General features: G+C 43.6%; 1 protein-coding gene across 1 annotated transcript in view; it reads right to left on the reverse strand.

Moving 5' to 3' along the window:
* Nucleotides 1-15,242, reverse strand: part of KLB (klotho beta) — a 45,738-nt gene extending 30,496 nt beyond the window's left edge. Inside the window, exon 1 of the mRNA XM_079989665.1 lies at nucleotides 13,660-15,242. Within this exon, the coding sequence (XP_079845791.1) occupies nucleotides 13,660-14,394 (735 nt within the window). The 5' untranslated portion in view covers nucleotides 14,395-15,242. The remainder of the gene's footprint in view (nucleotides 1-13,659) is intronic.
* Between the last annotated feature and the right edge of the window lie 1,754 nt (nucleotides 15,243-16,996).

The raw sequence follows: 16,996 nt of genomic DNA on the forward strand, positions 1-16,996 counted from the left end.
CAAAATAGTCTCCATCCCAAAACCACTAAAAGACAGCCTCAAAGTAGAATCATACCGCCCAATCTCATTAATAAACCAAGACTACAAGATATTCACATCAATCTTGGCCAACCGCCTAAAAATCTTCCTACACAAGTTAATAGCCCCAGACCAGACTGGCTTTGTCCCTGGCCGCAATATAACAGACCCCATCAGGAAACTACTGAACCTGATCGAACACAGCAAGGCAACGAAACTCCCATTGACAATTATGTCCCTAGACATCCTCAAAGCCTTTGATTGCTTAGAGTGGAAATACATATTAGCAGTACTAACTAACATGAAATTTGGCCCCAACTTCCTACAAATCCTCAAACAAATATACTCCCAAGCCTCAGCAAAATGCAGAATTAACAATATGGATTTTAATACTATAGCTATCCAAAAAGGCAAGAAACAAGGATGCCCACTGTCTCCCTTCTTATTTATCCTAGCTCTGGAACCCTTAGCAATCCACATCCGAGCAGCCACAGACATCAAGGGAGTGGAAATAAAAGGCAGAACCTATAAATTAGGGCTCTTTGCAGATGACCTAATGGTGACAACACCAGACCCCATAAGCACAGCAACCTCCCTAATCAGAGAACTCAACAAATTTGCAATGGTGTCGGGCCTACAGGTAAATTTTACAAAGTCAGAAGCTATGTGCTTCAACACCCCTCCTCACACCCAAAAAGAGCTCACGAAGGTCACCAAAATAAAACTCTGCCACACCAAGTTCAGATACCTAGGGGTACAAATAACCAGAAACCTCAACAAATTGTACCTCCACAACTACAAGCCCCTGTGGCGACAAATTAACAAAGACCTAAAGAGATGGAATAACACGAATTTCACTCTCTCAGACAAAATAGCCATGATCAAAATGATCACACTCCCAAAACTAACCTACCTATTCCAAACCCTCCCAATCTGGATCCCCTCAACCCAACTCCGCAGTTGGAAGAGAAAACTACACTCTTTCATCTTCTCACATAAAAAACCAAGAATAAGCCCCAAATACCTGCACCTCCCCACCTCAGAAGGAGGATGGGGAATCCCCAACATAGAAGCATATTACATTGCCAACCAAATACGTCATACAATCCCATACATACTAGAAGATGAGACAAAACAATGGGTACACCTAGAGAGGGACACAATTGAAAATACCTGAACCACAACATACCCACTCCTCCCAAACAAACTAAAGAAAATTCCCACAACACTTAACAGGTACACACAGACCATGCTCAAAGCATGGAAAACACAAATAGGCAAACTATCCCCAACCCCATCCCCACTAATCCCCCTAGCGTACCACCCATTATTGCACCATGCAGCACAAAACCTCCAGATAAAAGCCTGGCGAACCAAAGGCTTATATCGCCTAATAGACTTTTATAAAAATAACAAACCCTTGTCAACACAAGAAATACAAGACAAACTAGAAGACACTCAAATGCCCTGGTTAACACAACACCAACTACATGCCCTCTTAAACAACCCAACAGTAAAATCAGCAGCAACTAGGCCCCTGACAACCTTTGAAAACCTCCTCCTAACAACAAAGGGAAATGGTAAAGGGACGGTATCTGCAATATACAAAATACTACTCCAAAATCCCGCAAATCCCCTAGACGCAATCAAAAAACAATGGGAGAATGACATAGGCTATGAGATTAACCCCACTCAATGGACCAGAATGTGGTCCAAACCCCCCTTTAAATCCATATCAACGAAAAGAAAAGAACTCACACTGAAACTCACCTACAGGTGGTACCTAACACCAAGGAAACTAGCGCTAATACACCCAGGAACCTCACCAAAATGCTGGAGAGGGTGCACCTCCACAGGCACATACCTTCACATGTGGTGGGAGTGTCCCAAAATCCAACTATTCTGGACAACAGCCATACAAGAAATATGTAAAATAACAAAGCAAGTATTAGACTTCACCCCAGAATTGGCCCTACTAAACATCTTCCAAGACAACGATGCCCATTTACACCACAAAGAACTCATAACCCACCTACTTTCAGCAGCCAGAAACACCATAACCAGACACTGGAGAGACCTGTCAGGAGTAAGCATGGACCAATGGTACCAAATAGTATGGGAAACAGCCCTACTAGAAAAATTAACTAATAAACTGAAACTGACACGGGGACAAACAGAAGAAGACACCTTCACCCCAGTATGGCTCCCCTTTATCACATACACAGCCCAACAGGACAATGACAATAATCCACCAACAGCATACAAATCAATATGGCTAACTTGATCCAAAACACCCACCCACCTCACTCACACACGAAAACAAAGATCACCACAGCCAATCACAAACAAACAATCACATCCTAGGCCAACCCCAACCTCTCTCACCACCAAAGGAACACAAGTGAACAACACAAGCACGCTGACACCAAACTACATACATTAAGCATAATAGAAACACCGCTACCCGACCCCACCCCCATCCATCTCCCCTCCCTCCACCCTCCTTTCTTTTTTTCTTCTTTTTTTTTTTCTTCTCCCCCTAATGCCTCAACAAATGAAATGGATTTGTAAAAATGTTACACGGGGGGGGGGGGATACGAGGCATTACACTTACACTGTAAAACAAGAAAACCCTTAATAAAATATATTTTTTTTTTAAAAAATGAAAGATACTCTGAGTCGAGAGTGGATTTCATGCTCTTTATTCAGCTCATAGTGGTGAGGAAGAATAGAAGTTCCCCCAGAATGTCTGCTTTACAGTGGTGCCCCGCAAGACGAATGCCTCGCAAGACGAAAAACCCGCTAGACGAAAAGGTTTTCCGTTTTTCAAGGCGCTTTGCAAGACGAATTTCTCTATGGGCTTGCGATTTTTTTCACTCCCCCCCCTTTTTCGAAGTCGCTAAGCCGCTAATAGCCGCTAAGCCGCTAATAGCGCTAATCCGCTAAGCTGCTAATAGGGTTGCTTCGCAAGACGAAAAAACCGCAAGACGAGACTCGCGGAACGGATTCTTTTCGTCTTGCGAGGCACCACTGTATATACATTATTTACACAATGGGCCCCACGTGACTGGCTAATTCCGGGATTCTACTGTAGGCCAATCAGGTTGCAGATTCACTTCAACCTGGAGCTGGATTGGGTGGCTCCTGTGGACCAATCAGACTGTTGCATTCTGGGTCCTATTGTTCTAGGACCAATCAGACTGCTGCATTCTGAATCCTATTGTTCTAGGACCAATCAGACTGCTGCATCTTGGATCCTATTCAACTCAGTACATAACACAAAACATACAATATTTGAGGGGAAGTGGGTTGGTTGCAAAGGACTTCTCAATTGACTATATTTACGCAACTGGAATTTGCCAGAGTCTGGATGAATCCCACTGGGAAATGGCGACTGTCCAAAAGCGCCATCGATTCATCTTGAGGTAGCAAACTCCACCATTTAACAATGAAGCTGCCTCTTGTACTTCTTGCACCCGGCGTGCACTGCTCTGAACTCCCTGCAGAAAGAATTAGATACAAATGTGATCTACATAAAAATCAAGATGGGGGGGGGGCCGTTTGGAGACACCCTGTGACTTCCCACCTCTGGCACTTATTCCTGACATCTCAACCTGGTTCATGCTCTGACTGATAGACCTCAGCAACAGATTATTAACTGCAAAACAAACAAGCATAAAAGTTAAGACTGACCACAATACATGGATTTTTATTTTTATTTTTTTAAAGCAGATCTTGATTGCAGTTGTTCTTTTTCCCCCGGGTCGCTGCTCGATACCTAATCTGCTTTGCACCTTGAAGATCAAGGCTAAATGTAAAGGCTAAGTAGATAGTGGTGGTACAATCAATAATAGGTGCTATATCTTCGCAGGTACACGGGATTTTCTGCACATTTCCCTGTTCCTCGTGCATTTGATGTACAATGCTAAAATAGTTAATATAAATCCATTAGGAATGCTTAGAGCAGTCAGGAATGTACTCCTGAACCGATATTAATTTTTACAGTACCGCAAGTGTCGAGCAGCAGCTCCTGTTTGTACAGTTCACAACATGTGGACTGCTTGTAACAGGCTAAACAAGTTCCTGAAACAGAACTCTCTTCTTAACTAAAAAGTCTGCATTGCCATTTCTTGATCTCGATGCCTTGCTTTATCTTGCTTTGATTTGTTTATATCACTTATTTTGAATATTTCTGGAGTATGCTGGCTATGTGAAATTTAACAAAGAAGCGGCAAAATTAAATCCAAATATCTTCTGCTTCTGCAAGGGTGTCCACGACCTCTTGTGCCAGCTGGAGGATGGCTGCATATTGTAGGATTGTGTGAATGCTTGCACAAGCACTTACAGCACATCTGCACCAGCGGATATTTATTTTCCCTTAGGCTACTGCTTCTTCTGATCCCATTGCTTGTGTACCATCTGGGGAGGAGCAGGGGTTCTTGTGAGCCAAAAGGTAAAACTGAAATAGAGCAGGGGGAGCTAATTTGGTGCCCCCCCCAATATGTTGTTGGACTACATCTACCACCAGCCCTTACCACTAGCTATGCTGAACAGGGCTGATGGGAGTTGGAGTCCAACATCGTCTGGCAGATACCATGTTGGCTACCCATAATACAGTGGTACCTCGGGTTACATACGCTTCAGGTTACAGACGCTTCAGGTTGCAGACTCCACTAACCCAGAAATAGTACCTCGGGTTAAGAACTTTGCTTCAGGATGAGAACAGAAATCGTGCTCCGGTGGCGCAGCGACAGCAGGAGGCCCCATTAGCTAAAGTGGTGCTTCAGGTTAAGAACAGTTTCAGGTTAAGAATGGACCTCCGGAACGAATTAAGTACTTAACCTGAGGTACCACTGTATAGGGAAATGAAACAAATAAGTAAAAACTCATACCGTGGTGACGGTTCCAGTTTCCCGTTAGCTTCTGAGCCTTTGTTGCAGAAAAACAAAATGAAAAAGCCTGCCCTGCACTTCTGTCATCTGTCAAAAATTGGTTATGCTATGTTTAAACGGTTTTCACTGGAAGGCAATGCTATACCCTCCAACGGTTTCCGATGAAAACAGGGACATCCCATTCCATTATGATAGTTTTACTGTTTATACCTCACACACCTTACTGGGTTGCCCCAGCCACTCTGGGCAGCTTCCAACATACATAAAAAACATAACAAAACATTAAACATAAAAAAACCCCTTCCCTATACATGATTGCTTTCACATGGCTTGGAGGTCAGATAACTCCATACCCTCCAACATTTCTCCAGTGAAAATAGGGGCGTCCTAAGGAAAAGTGAGGGACGCAGGTGGCGCTGTGGGTTAAAGCCTCAGCGCCTAGGACTTGCAGATCGAAAGGTCGGCGGTTCGAATCCCTGCGGCGGGGTGCGCTCCCGCTGCTCGGTCCCAGCGCCTGCCAACCTAGCAGTTTGAAAGCACCTCTGGGTGCAAGTAGATAAATAGGGACCGCTTACCAGCGGGAAGGTAAACGGCGTTTCCGTGTGCGGCTCTGGCTCGCCAGAGCAGCGATGTCACGCTGGCCACGTGACCCGGAAATGTCTCCGGACAGCGCTGGCCCCTGGCCTCTTAAGTGAGATGGGCGCACAACCCCAGAGTCTGTCAAGACTGGCCCGTACGGGCAGGGGTACCTTTACCTTTACCTTTTAAGGAAAAGTGGGTGGCGCTGTGGTCTAACCACAGAGCCTAGGGCTTGCCGATCAGAAGGTTGGCGGTTCGAATCCCTGCGACGGGGTGAGCTCCCGTTGCTCGGTCCCTGCTCCTGCCAACCTAGCAGTTTGAAAGCACACCAGTGCAAGTAGATAAATAGGTACCTGTCAGGGAACTGCCATCAGTGCCGGAGGGAGAGAACAAAATCCAGAGGGATTCCAGAGAGCGTTCCGGAGAGGCAGCCCATCTTCTGGGGAAGAGAATCAGCGTAGCACCAGTGGAGAAGGGGGGCAGATGGGCGAAGCGGCGAGGCGGTCCCATGACTCCTTGCCGGGGACCAGCGGGGAGAGTAGAGGTCCTCCGCTGCCTACGCCCTCCTTGCGCAGAAGGCTTTCGCGCAGAGAGAGTAGGAGGAGACTAGGCGTCAAAGAGCTTCTTTGCTGGAAGAAGTTTAAGAAACGCTCACTGACGGATTCTGCCAGCGATTGAGACAGCCACGGGTGAGTGGCTGTCCGGACAGAAAAGGTTCACTCAGGCAATACACCCAGGTGTTTGCACCGGCTTACGCACGAGCAACCTCTAGAGCCATCACAGCACTGCTGCGGCAGGAAGGTAAACGGCATTTCCGTGCGCTGCTCTGGTTTGCCAGAAGCGGCTTAGTTATGCTGGCCACATGACCTGGAAGCTGTACGCCGGCTCCCTGGGCCAGTAAAGCGAGATGAGCGCCAGAACCCCAGAGTCGGTCACGACTGGACCTAATGGTCAGGGGTCCCTTTACCTTTAAGGAAAAGTGAGACATTCCAGGATCAAATCGGAAACCGGGACGGCTTTTGTAAATCAGGGACATCCCTGAAAAATAGGGACACTTGGAGTATCTGTAACAAGGCTGGCCGTGTAGCAAAAGGAAATGTCATGCTTTTTTTATAACTGAAAGCTGTGACAGAGGTACACTTACAATATATTACAGTGGTACCTCGGGTTAAGCACTTAATTCATTCCGGAGGTCCGTTCTTAATCTGAAATTGTTCTTAACCTGAAGCACCACTTTAGCTAATGGGGCTTCCTGCTGCCGCCGGGCCGCCGGAACCCGATTTCTGTTCTTGTCCTGAAGCAAAGTTCTTAACCTGAGGTACTATTTCTGGGTTAGCGGAGTCTGTAACCTGAAGCGTATGTAACCTGAAGCATACATAATCCGAGGTACCACTGTATACATTACATTTTACCATTTGGAAATAAGTCCAAGCCTTCCAGAACACTTTTTGTGTGGAAGATGCTATGTGGCAGTTAATTAGTATTGACCAAACACAGATAGCATCTAGTCCTTGGGCAAAAGATTATCTTCAACCACCTTCCTTATTGTGCAAGAGAAACTAGGGGATTGAGTGATATTGTGCTAGTTAACCAAACTCCATCTTTCATCCTAATTAAGCCAAGGATCAACTCAGGAGTGACAATACCTTTCCAAGTATCAAAGGTCTTATGCCGACTAGATACCCAAGATTAGGTTGCCAGCTACCAGCAATTTCAGTGGTTACTAGATAACCAAGATTTTATCTATAATTCTATAGTAAATAGGAACTCATTGGTGTGGGGGGGGGAGAACCAAGGTACATTCTGCATTTATTTTATTTTGTAATCTGGAATGCAGTCTGCTCCCTGACCCAGCCACAACTTTTTATTTGGGGAGGTGCATAGCATTTTACAAACCGAGCGCCCAGTTACCATGCCCTGATAGACAGAAAACACATAGTCTGGCTCACAAGGGGAAAAGGGCCTAAATCCTTTACAAATTCCAAATTCGAATGTCTCTAAATGTGCAGTGTTGAGATAAGTGAAACTAAAGCCGCTATGTTCTGCTACCTGAACAACACCCTGAGCAAACTCTTGCACAAATGGAAACACGGCCAGAGCGGCAGAATCTTATCTATGCAGGCTCTTGCAGAAGCTCCCATTCAAGGCTGTGTATATATTACATTTTCAAAGCACATTCAAAACACATTCTTTCCCACAGAGAATTCCGGACACTTTAGTTCTCCCCTCACAGAGTTATAATTCCCAGCCATGCTTAACAAACTACAGTGCCCAGAATTCTTTGAGGGGGAAATGTGTTTCACAGGTGCTTTCAAGTTATCATGTGAAGCATATTTGCTGACCAGCGTGAGTGGCTATTTTCTTTCTGTCCACAGTCCTTTGGATCGGGGTCCTTCTACAAATTCATTTCAGCATTACAACACTCTGGTGGTTGAGGCAAAATAAAACTTACATTTCTATCATCATGCCCACAGTCACATTTGTGACTGAATGTTAAATTTATATGTCAGGATAGCTCAGTTGATTAGAGTGTGATGCTGACAATGCCAAGGTTGCAGGTTTGATGCCTGTATGGGACAGCTGCGTATTCAGGTTGGACGAAATCATCCTCAGGGTCCCTTCCAACTCCTTAAGGGTTGCCATATGTCTAAAAATTCCCAGACATAGCTAGAATACAACAGTTGGAAACAGTGTCTGGGCAGAAATCGATTTTAATATCTGGGAAAATCCAGACATTCCAAGTCGGAAGTCTAAATTTTGGCAAATTTCCTTAAAAATAGCTCAAACTTCATTTTTATTTATTTTTTTTAAGATTTTGCAAAAAAAATAGAAGCTAAACAACTTGCTTAGTCTACTGCTGATTAATCTAGCCTTCCTTCACCCCACTTCAATTCTCTTTTCTCAATAGCAAGCATGGTTTAGATTTGAATTCCAACCACAATGTATCTCTTCAGAAACACTTTTACTCAGATTATGCACTACTTACCATGAACAGCAAATGCCACGATCCGTCTGTGGTTTTCCATCAAAAAGCATATGACACCAAGGAAATTCTTACAGCCTAATCCTATACATGTTTACTTGCTTGAAAATCTCATTGAATTCAACTCAGTTTCTGCCCAACCCAAGTCAGTGTAGCCTCAGTTCTCTACACTAACAGCAAAGTCATTATTTGAGTCCTGATCCTTATGTAGCCAAAACTGTGCCATCCACTCACAAAAGTATCAGTAGGGCTGGTTTTGGAGAAAAAAATCTGTAGGAAAATAAACTGAAAGGGCAGGGGAAAACCCAAATTATTTCAGTGAGGCCCGAGAGTGTGCTCAGTGAGCAAGAGAGTGCAGAGCATCTGTTGGGAGGGGAAATGGAAAATTGGGGTGCAAATGGAGTATCCTGGGAAAGAACATGGCTAGCTGTCTGGAACTGAGACTTAACAGGAACACTCCAAATTATTTAATGTCATGTGTCATTTCAAAGCAATCCTCAGCCTTGAACTCTCTTGTTGTAGGTTGCCCTGATCCTTGGTGACACCTGAGCTCTGAAGCTGAAGGCCACCGGAGGGTCATGACACCTCTGCCTTAGTAGGTCCACTGTGACACTGAAGAATGTTCAGGGAAGGTCAGCTTGCAGCTTTCAAACAGGGGTTTGGGCTCGGTGTTCATCAGTATGCGGATGATACCCAGCTCTACCTGTCTTTTAAATCAGAACCAGTGAAGGCGGTGAAGGACCTGTGTGAGGGTCTGGAGGTGGTTGGAGGATTGATGGCAGCTAACAGATTGAGATTGAATCCTGACAAGACATAAGTACTGATTTTGGGAGACAGGAGGCAAGCAGGTGTGGAGGACTCCCTGGTCCTGAATGGGGTAACTGTGCTCCTGAAGGACCAGGTGTGTAGCCTGGGAGTCATTTTAGACTCACAGCTGTCCATGGAGGCACAGGTCAATGTCTACCAGTTCCAGCTGGTACACAGGCTGAGACCCTCCCTGCCCGCAGACTGTCTCGCCAGAGTGGTGCATGCTCTAGTTATCTCCTGCTTGGACTACTGCAATGTGCTCTACGTGGGACTACCTTTGAAGGTGACTCAGAAACTACAATTAATCCAGCTAGACTGGGGACTGGGGACTGGGAGTGGCCACCAGGACAATGTAACACCAGTCCTGAAAGACCTACATAGGCTCCCAGTACGTTTCCGAGCACAATTCTAAGTGTTGGTGCTGACCTTTAAAGCCCTAAATGGCCAGTATACCTGAAGGAGCATCTTCACCCCCATCGTTCAGCCCGGACATTGAGGTTCAGCTCTGAGGGCCTTCTGGCGGTTCCCTCCCTACGAGAAGCAAGGTTACAGAGAACCAGGTAGAGGGCCTTCTTGGTAGTGGTGTCTGCCCTGTGGAATGCCCTCTATCAGATGTCAAGGAAATAATCAACTACCTGACTTTTAGAAGGCAGGCCTGTTTAGGGAAGTTTTTAATGTTTGATGTTTTATTGTGTTTTTAATATTCTGTTGGGAGCCGCCCAGAGTAGCTGGGGAAACCCAGCCAGATGGGCAGGGTAAAAGTAATAAATTATTATTATTATTATTATTATTATTATTATTACTACTACTACTACTACTACTGCTGCTGCTGCTACCTGGAGATGCCCACCATGTTTCTTATGGAGAGAATAACATCCCGTAAGAGTAGAGACTGTAATCATTAATTGGCTGGCTTCCACTGCTAGCAACATGTATGTCTCCAAGTTTATTACTTTGTGACAAATGGTTAGTTAACAACTGTCTGGGAAGGGCGCGATATCAGTAGTACAATGGGCATCATAATCCTTGTGTTTTCTCTATGGGGTTCTTGCATATCTTGTGACAAATTAGAGGTAAATCATTCCTTGATTTTACGGCATATACTTGAATAAAGTAAAGATTCCTTTATCTTATTATTTTTGCACAGCTCCTATGAACATCCATTTTAACCCAGGGACTTTCACGATCTTACATTCAGCGTCTCTCTTTCCTGGTTAAACAAAATGAGTATTCCTAGTACAATTATTAGCAGAATGTGGCTCGGTAGTAGAAGATCCTTGGCTGGATCTCTGGAATCTCTGGGGTATGACTCCTGCCTGAAATTGTGAGCGGCCACTATTGGTCTGACTTGCAGTAAGGCAGCTTCTTATGTTCCTACCTTGCCCTGAAAGAAAGTAAGACAGGGAAAAGTCCAGCTGACTCATTCAACTTATGTTGGTGAAACAATTCTTATCTGCCTTTGTTGACAGGTGGAGAGAACCCCACCAACTGACTCCAAACGGAGGTCAAAACATGAGAGTTTGCTATAAAAATAGAGCACATCGTGTTCTTTAATTTCTGCCCAATGGAGGAAAACCTGGCACCTGCACCTCTTTTGTTTTGAGAGCAAAAGTGTAAATCAGATTTTAAAAAAGAAAGTCAGCAGCAAAACCTGTTTTAAGTATCATGGAAGGCTTAGAGGGCGTACCAGTCAGGAAGATGGACAATAACTTTCTGTATCAGAAGCAAGAACAGAATAGATACAGAAAACAAAGTCCAGTGCCATCTAGTGACTAAACGATATAATGACGCTATCCACATAATGTATCCACTCTTTCTCTCCAAGTGACGCTCAACCTAAAAAGGCTGGGCTGAACCTGAACTTCCTACTGATTCAGATATTTAAACACTACATTGGATCGGCTCCTTTTCATGCTTGGTTTAGGAGATCACTGGACAACATTTCAAGGCCTTGCTTTCTGATGGATAAATGGGACTTGTAACTCTGTGGGTTAGTCCAAAATCAAGTGCCAAATGGTCAGCTGCTAAGTACATGTACTGCTGTTGGCTCCTACAGTGGTGGTGGCATCCAGAATTTGGCTGATTTCCTCCTTTCCATTCTACTATATCATGTGCTGCTTCCCCCGCCTTAAACTCTCTCTCTCTCTCTCTCTCTCTCTCTCTCTCTCTCTCACACACACACACACACACACACCCACACCCACACACACACACCCACACCCACACCCACACACACCCAGTGTACCTAAGAGTTGCTCCACACATATCGGACCACCACCTGATGACTTACAGTTGAACAGAACAAGGTGACATTAACATTCTGTGTTTAAATGTGTGGAACATTGCAATTTCAGGACAAAAATACATTTAGTTTTAAATTAATTCAAGGCAAGGTGCAACCTTTGGATTTTTGTGAAGTGTGGTGGGATTTTATACAATATGCTAATAATAATAAATTAAATGTATTGATTCCAGAAGCAAATAAGAATGTTTGGCTACCATGAGAATGTCAGAATATAATTTCGATGTTTATGGATACGATATATCTTATTCAAATGTCAATTTACTTTAACCTTGTTTACGGTCCTGATGATTACGCCATGGTATTAGTTTATGAGTATCACAGCAGAGCTACGGTGAAAAATAATAAAAATTACAAGAAAAGAAGTAAAAATGTGAAATGCCTGAAAACTGATAAAAATATTGGAGAGGGGGACATTCTGGCTGTGTTTGGTTTGTGATGCTCAGTTATTCAATCAGGTCATTATTTGATGTTGCAACATGCAGGTGTGGACCAACCCTCTCCAAACTCCTCCCCTTGCCTTCACTCATTGTTTAGCCTGTCTAGGAAAATGTCTAAGACATTTGGCAATAGCCACTTGTGAAAGAATCACTTCAAGGGAACTCAGATTTTAAGGACCCTTTTTGCCAGGGCTAATGGGAATTGTAGTCCAAAACACCTGGAAGGCACCAAGTTTGCAACGGCTAACCTAGTTACTTTTTGTGGGCTGAATTGCCAAATAATTGTGTATGTGGAATTGTAGACAAGCCCTAAGTTACCACAAGAAAGACCAATGGATATTATTTTGGTCATTCTGTCAAGGGATGCTTTTCTCAAATGATTCAGTTGTGGTGGGGGCTGTACTTTTCTTCTAATACCCCCTCCCCCAAATTATGCAGAGTATTTTTGTGTACAAATTTTAGGGCATGATCTGCAGTTGGAATAAGAGCTCTGATTTCACTAAACGATAACTAAGTCAACAGAAAGAAGCTAACTTCTGTTGGATATATAATTCAGCTAAGGGAGGGGTAGCTACCCTAGCTCAGTTCTAATAAACAGCTGAAAGCAGAATTGGCTTGACGTCATTCTTCAGGTCTTCAGTATTGACACAAAGGATATTTCTCTTCAGACAATTAAAAAATACTCGGTAACATTGTTTGTTCAGTATAGTGGCTACTATTTGCGGTGTGATTGTATCAGCTTCGGCTGCATTATTTAATTATTCTCTATGTTTGATTGCTTCATCAAGCTACAATTTGTCAGATTTAGGACTATTTAATATGTGTTTCTTTTAGGGCAATCAGATAATATCAGCATATGCACGTTATCCTTATGGTCCAAGGCAAACAAATATGAAAGGAAGTGCAAGGGTTTTTTTTTTTTGCAGACAAGCTGTTATTAAGGCTACAATCCAACCAGGCTTCAAGTACTGTAAACATATTTTGATTTGAATGGGAATATACTGTGCCATCATAAGCATTGCTCAAAACGTAACACCTACTGAATTTGATTAGGCTGGTCCCCTAGTCAGGGACTGCAGATTAAGAGACATATGCTTGACTTCATCACTGAAATTTATGGTACTTAAAGGGACATAGCCAACGAAATTCATCTCAGAGCAGCAGACCCACTGAAATTAATGGGCTCAAATTTAGTCATATATATCCAATAACTTCAATGGGTCTTCTCTGAGTAGGACTGGCATTGGCTACAACCCAATAAGTCCTTAATTTATGGAGGACCAGTGCTCAGTGGTTGGCAACATGGTTCAACTTCCGACATCTCCAATTAAAAAGGATAGGGTGAAATGCAATGGGAAAGACCCTAGCTGTCAGTCAAACAACTGATCTAGTTGGTATAAGGCAGCTTCAATTGGAACGTGGCCAAATTTGCTGCTTCTTTTTACTTTTAATAAAACAAGTGTTGAAATCATTACATGGACAGCACGTTTGTTTCTGCCCAGGCTTTTAGCCTGCAACAAGAATACTGATTATCGCAAGCATTACTCTCGGCTTTGCAGTCATCGTATAAATATTATACTGGCTCTCCAGCGGCAGTGAAACTTCAATCTGTGACAGTGAAATCTCTCTGTACTGTACCTTGATCAGATTATGTCCTACCAGAGGGACAGCGCTTTCTTCCTTCTCTCCGGGTGCATGGATCCCTGTGCCATACCCATGCCAAGCAACTAGATAAGGATTGTGGATCGTAATCCAGTACTTAACTCGATCGCCAAAAGCTTGGAAGCAAAAAGTCGCGTAGTCATCGAAAACACCGATCAGGGATTCGTTTTTCCACCCTCCATATCTCTCGTACAGAATCCAGGGCAAATCCCAGTGGTAAAGGGTGACCACAGGCTCGATATGCCTCTGAACCAGAGCATCTAGGAGTCTGTTGTAGTATTGAAGCCCCTTTTCATTGACAGCTGTCACCATTCCAGTGGGGAAGAGCCGTGGCCATGAAATTGAAAAGTGGTAAGAAGAAACTCCCAAAAATTCCAGAGCTGCTAAATCTTTCTGCCAAAAAATGTAGCTGTCACTGGAGTCATCTGTCCTGGAACCAGCTCTCAGCTCTGAATGGGCGAACTCTTCCCATATCGACGGTCCCCTTCCATCTTTCCTTTGGGCACCTTCCACCTGGAAAGCGCTGGTCCCCACACCCCAGAAGAACTTTTTGGGGAATGTGTCCTGCAGAAACATCTGGGTTTCATTCACAAAACTTGAACTGGACTCTTTCCCCCAGACCGATCTTCCATTGTTGTCAAGCCCAGCAACTGTCTGTATAAAAATGAACGTCCACAAGGCTAGGGATCCTTTCAGCTGCTGCATAAACATTGCGCCTTTCTGGAGTGTACGCTAAAAGTCACATTTTCTTTTTGGCGGCGCCTGGAAATGCATCCATTCCCCGGGATCCCTGCTGCATAGCTTGTCTTCATTTGCCACAAAACTGCTGGAGTGTCTTATCAAAGCTTCAGCAGGGGGAAAAAGCAAGCTTGTGACTGTAAAAACCCTGTTAATGATTAGCTTGGCATTGCAAGACTTAGGATGGGTCACGAAAAAGCAACATAATCCCAGGAAGATCACCTTCTCATGACCACTAAGACACCTGAGGGAGATTCTTTTATTGCTGCAGAAAAAAAAGAGGTTCGAATCACGAAGGCTTCCCTCCATCAATGCCTAGTTGTTCTGAATGTCTGAAACGGCAGTCTTGGCAGCTGTCTGTCAGAGGATGCTAGCGGCTGATCCAATTACATTTAAAGGGAATAGAGACAAATTGCCTTTTTGACACAATTACCCACATGCAGAAAACATGCTGCCACTGCTTAATCAAATCAATGGTAATTAATAGGAGGAAAGGCCAACCAGAATTGTCTTCAGAAACCCCTGCAGCTACATGAGGATTTGTGAAAGGCTAGCAAGTTTATGGCAGGATGAGCTTTTATAGGTAGGAACTCTACATACCCTTCAAAGTTTCTCTGATGTGCAGATATAGGATGTTGGACACCTGGCTTGACAGAATGCATGTGAAAAGGATCTAGGGGTCTAGCTTGGCATGGGTTAGCAGAGTGATGCAGCAGCAAAAAAAGGCTAATGCTATTCTAGGCTGCATCAATAGAAATATAGGGAACAAGGAAAATAATAGTAGTACTGCTCTATTATTTCATGATCAGACCCCACCAAATCTACAAGGACCCAAATAGAAGAAGAAGAAGAAGAAGAAGAAGAAGAAGAAGAAGAAGAAGAAGAAGAAGAAGAAGAAGAACAACAACAACAACAACAACAACAACAACAACAACAACAACAGGAGTTTGGATTTGATATCCCGCTTTATCACTACCCAAATGAGTCTCAAAGGGGCTAACATTCTCCTTTCCCTTCCTCCCCCACAACAAACACTCTGTGAGGTGAGTGGGGCTGAGAGACTGCCCAAGAAGTGTGACTGGCCCAAGGTCACCCAGCAGCTGCATGTGGAGGAGCAGGGAAGCAAACCCGGTTCACCAGATTACGAGACTACCGCTCTTAACCACGACACCACACTGGCTCCCTCATCTGCTAGTTCAAACCTTATAATCTACAGAGGGTGAGACCCTGCTCATGTCCCATCAGCTATTATGTATTATGCAATGATCTGAGATTGGGTCTTCTCTGCCATGTGAAAATATGCTCGTCTTCTTCATTGACAACTCAAGACATCTTTCTTTAGGCAGTGGCAGAGTGTAGCTGTAGTTAAGAATGTTTTTATAAAGTACTGGTATTTACTGTATTTGGTTTTATGCTTCTGCTTACTGGTTTTAATGTACTGTATTTGAAATATACTCGGAGTTGAGTGTTGATTTCATGCTCTTTATTTCAGCTCATGGTAAACAGTGAGAGTGCTTTCCCCTCAAAACCTCTGGCTATATATACAGTACAGTGGTACTTCAGGTTAAGAACTTAATTTGTTCTGGAGGTCCATTCTTAACCTGAAGCTGTTCTTAACCTGAGGTACCACTTTAGCTGATGGGGCCTCCTGCTGCCGCTGCACGATTTCTGTTCTCATCCTGAAGCAAAGTTCTTAACCTGAGGTAATATTTCTGGGTTAGCGGAGTCTGTAACTTGAAGCGTCTGTAACCTGAAGCATCTGTAACCCAAGGTACCACTGTACATTATTTACACAATTGGTCCCGTGTGATTGGCTGATTCACTTCCTCTTGGAGCTGGATTGGGTGGCTCCTGCAGACCAATCAGGTTGTTGCCTTCTAGGATCCTACCTGCCTATTGTTCTAGGAACCAAGCTCAGTACATAACAGTATTTCAGGTATTTTGTATGATTGTAGTATAAAGGCCTGGGATCCTGTGGTATGAATTCAGCTAGCACAGAATTCTAGTGCAGCAGGTTGCTCACCATGGCAAGACGGTTGTCCTGATTTTTTATTATTTGTTTTGTGGTTTGTATATTGTAATTATATCTTGTGAACTGCCTTGAGATCTATGGAGGATGAGCGGTATACAAATTTAATAAATAACAATAATGAAGGCTGGATTAGAAATGTTATTAATCACAGTGACCCTGCTTGTAAATAAGGGATTTTGTGGGATTGTTCTTGATGATACTTTACAGATATCAAATAGAGATCAAACCAAATAGAAAGGCAATAACCTTACTTGTGGTTTTACATGCTTTTGTCTTACAGAAACATCAGTGGGCGTGTAAATTCTGTGCAAGGCTGCAGTTAGGAGAATTTAGCATGAAACAGGCATCGCAAATCTTACCAGCATTTCCTTCCCTATCTTAATTAGCATCCCTTATATGAAGGAAACGAACATATACAAGAATAAGGCAGTTGTTCCCAGCAATAGCGTGTTTCTCAGCAGGGATTTTTTTAAAAAAACCAAAATGATATAGGAACTGGTCAATAAAAAAAGAGGAATAAAAAAGCAATATACTGTATTTACA

Source organism: Podarcis cretensis (assembly GCF_951804945.1).
Source record: "Podarcis cretensis genome assembly, chromosome: 9".
Lineage (NCBI taxonomy): Eukaryota > Metazoa > Chordata > Lepidosauria > Squamata > Lacertidae > Podarcis > Podarcis cretensis.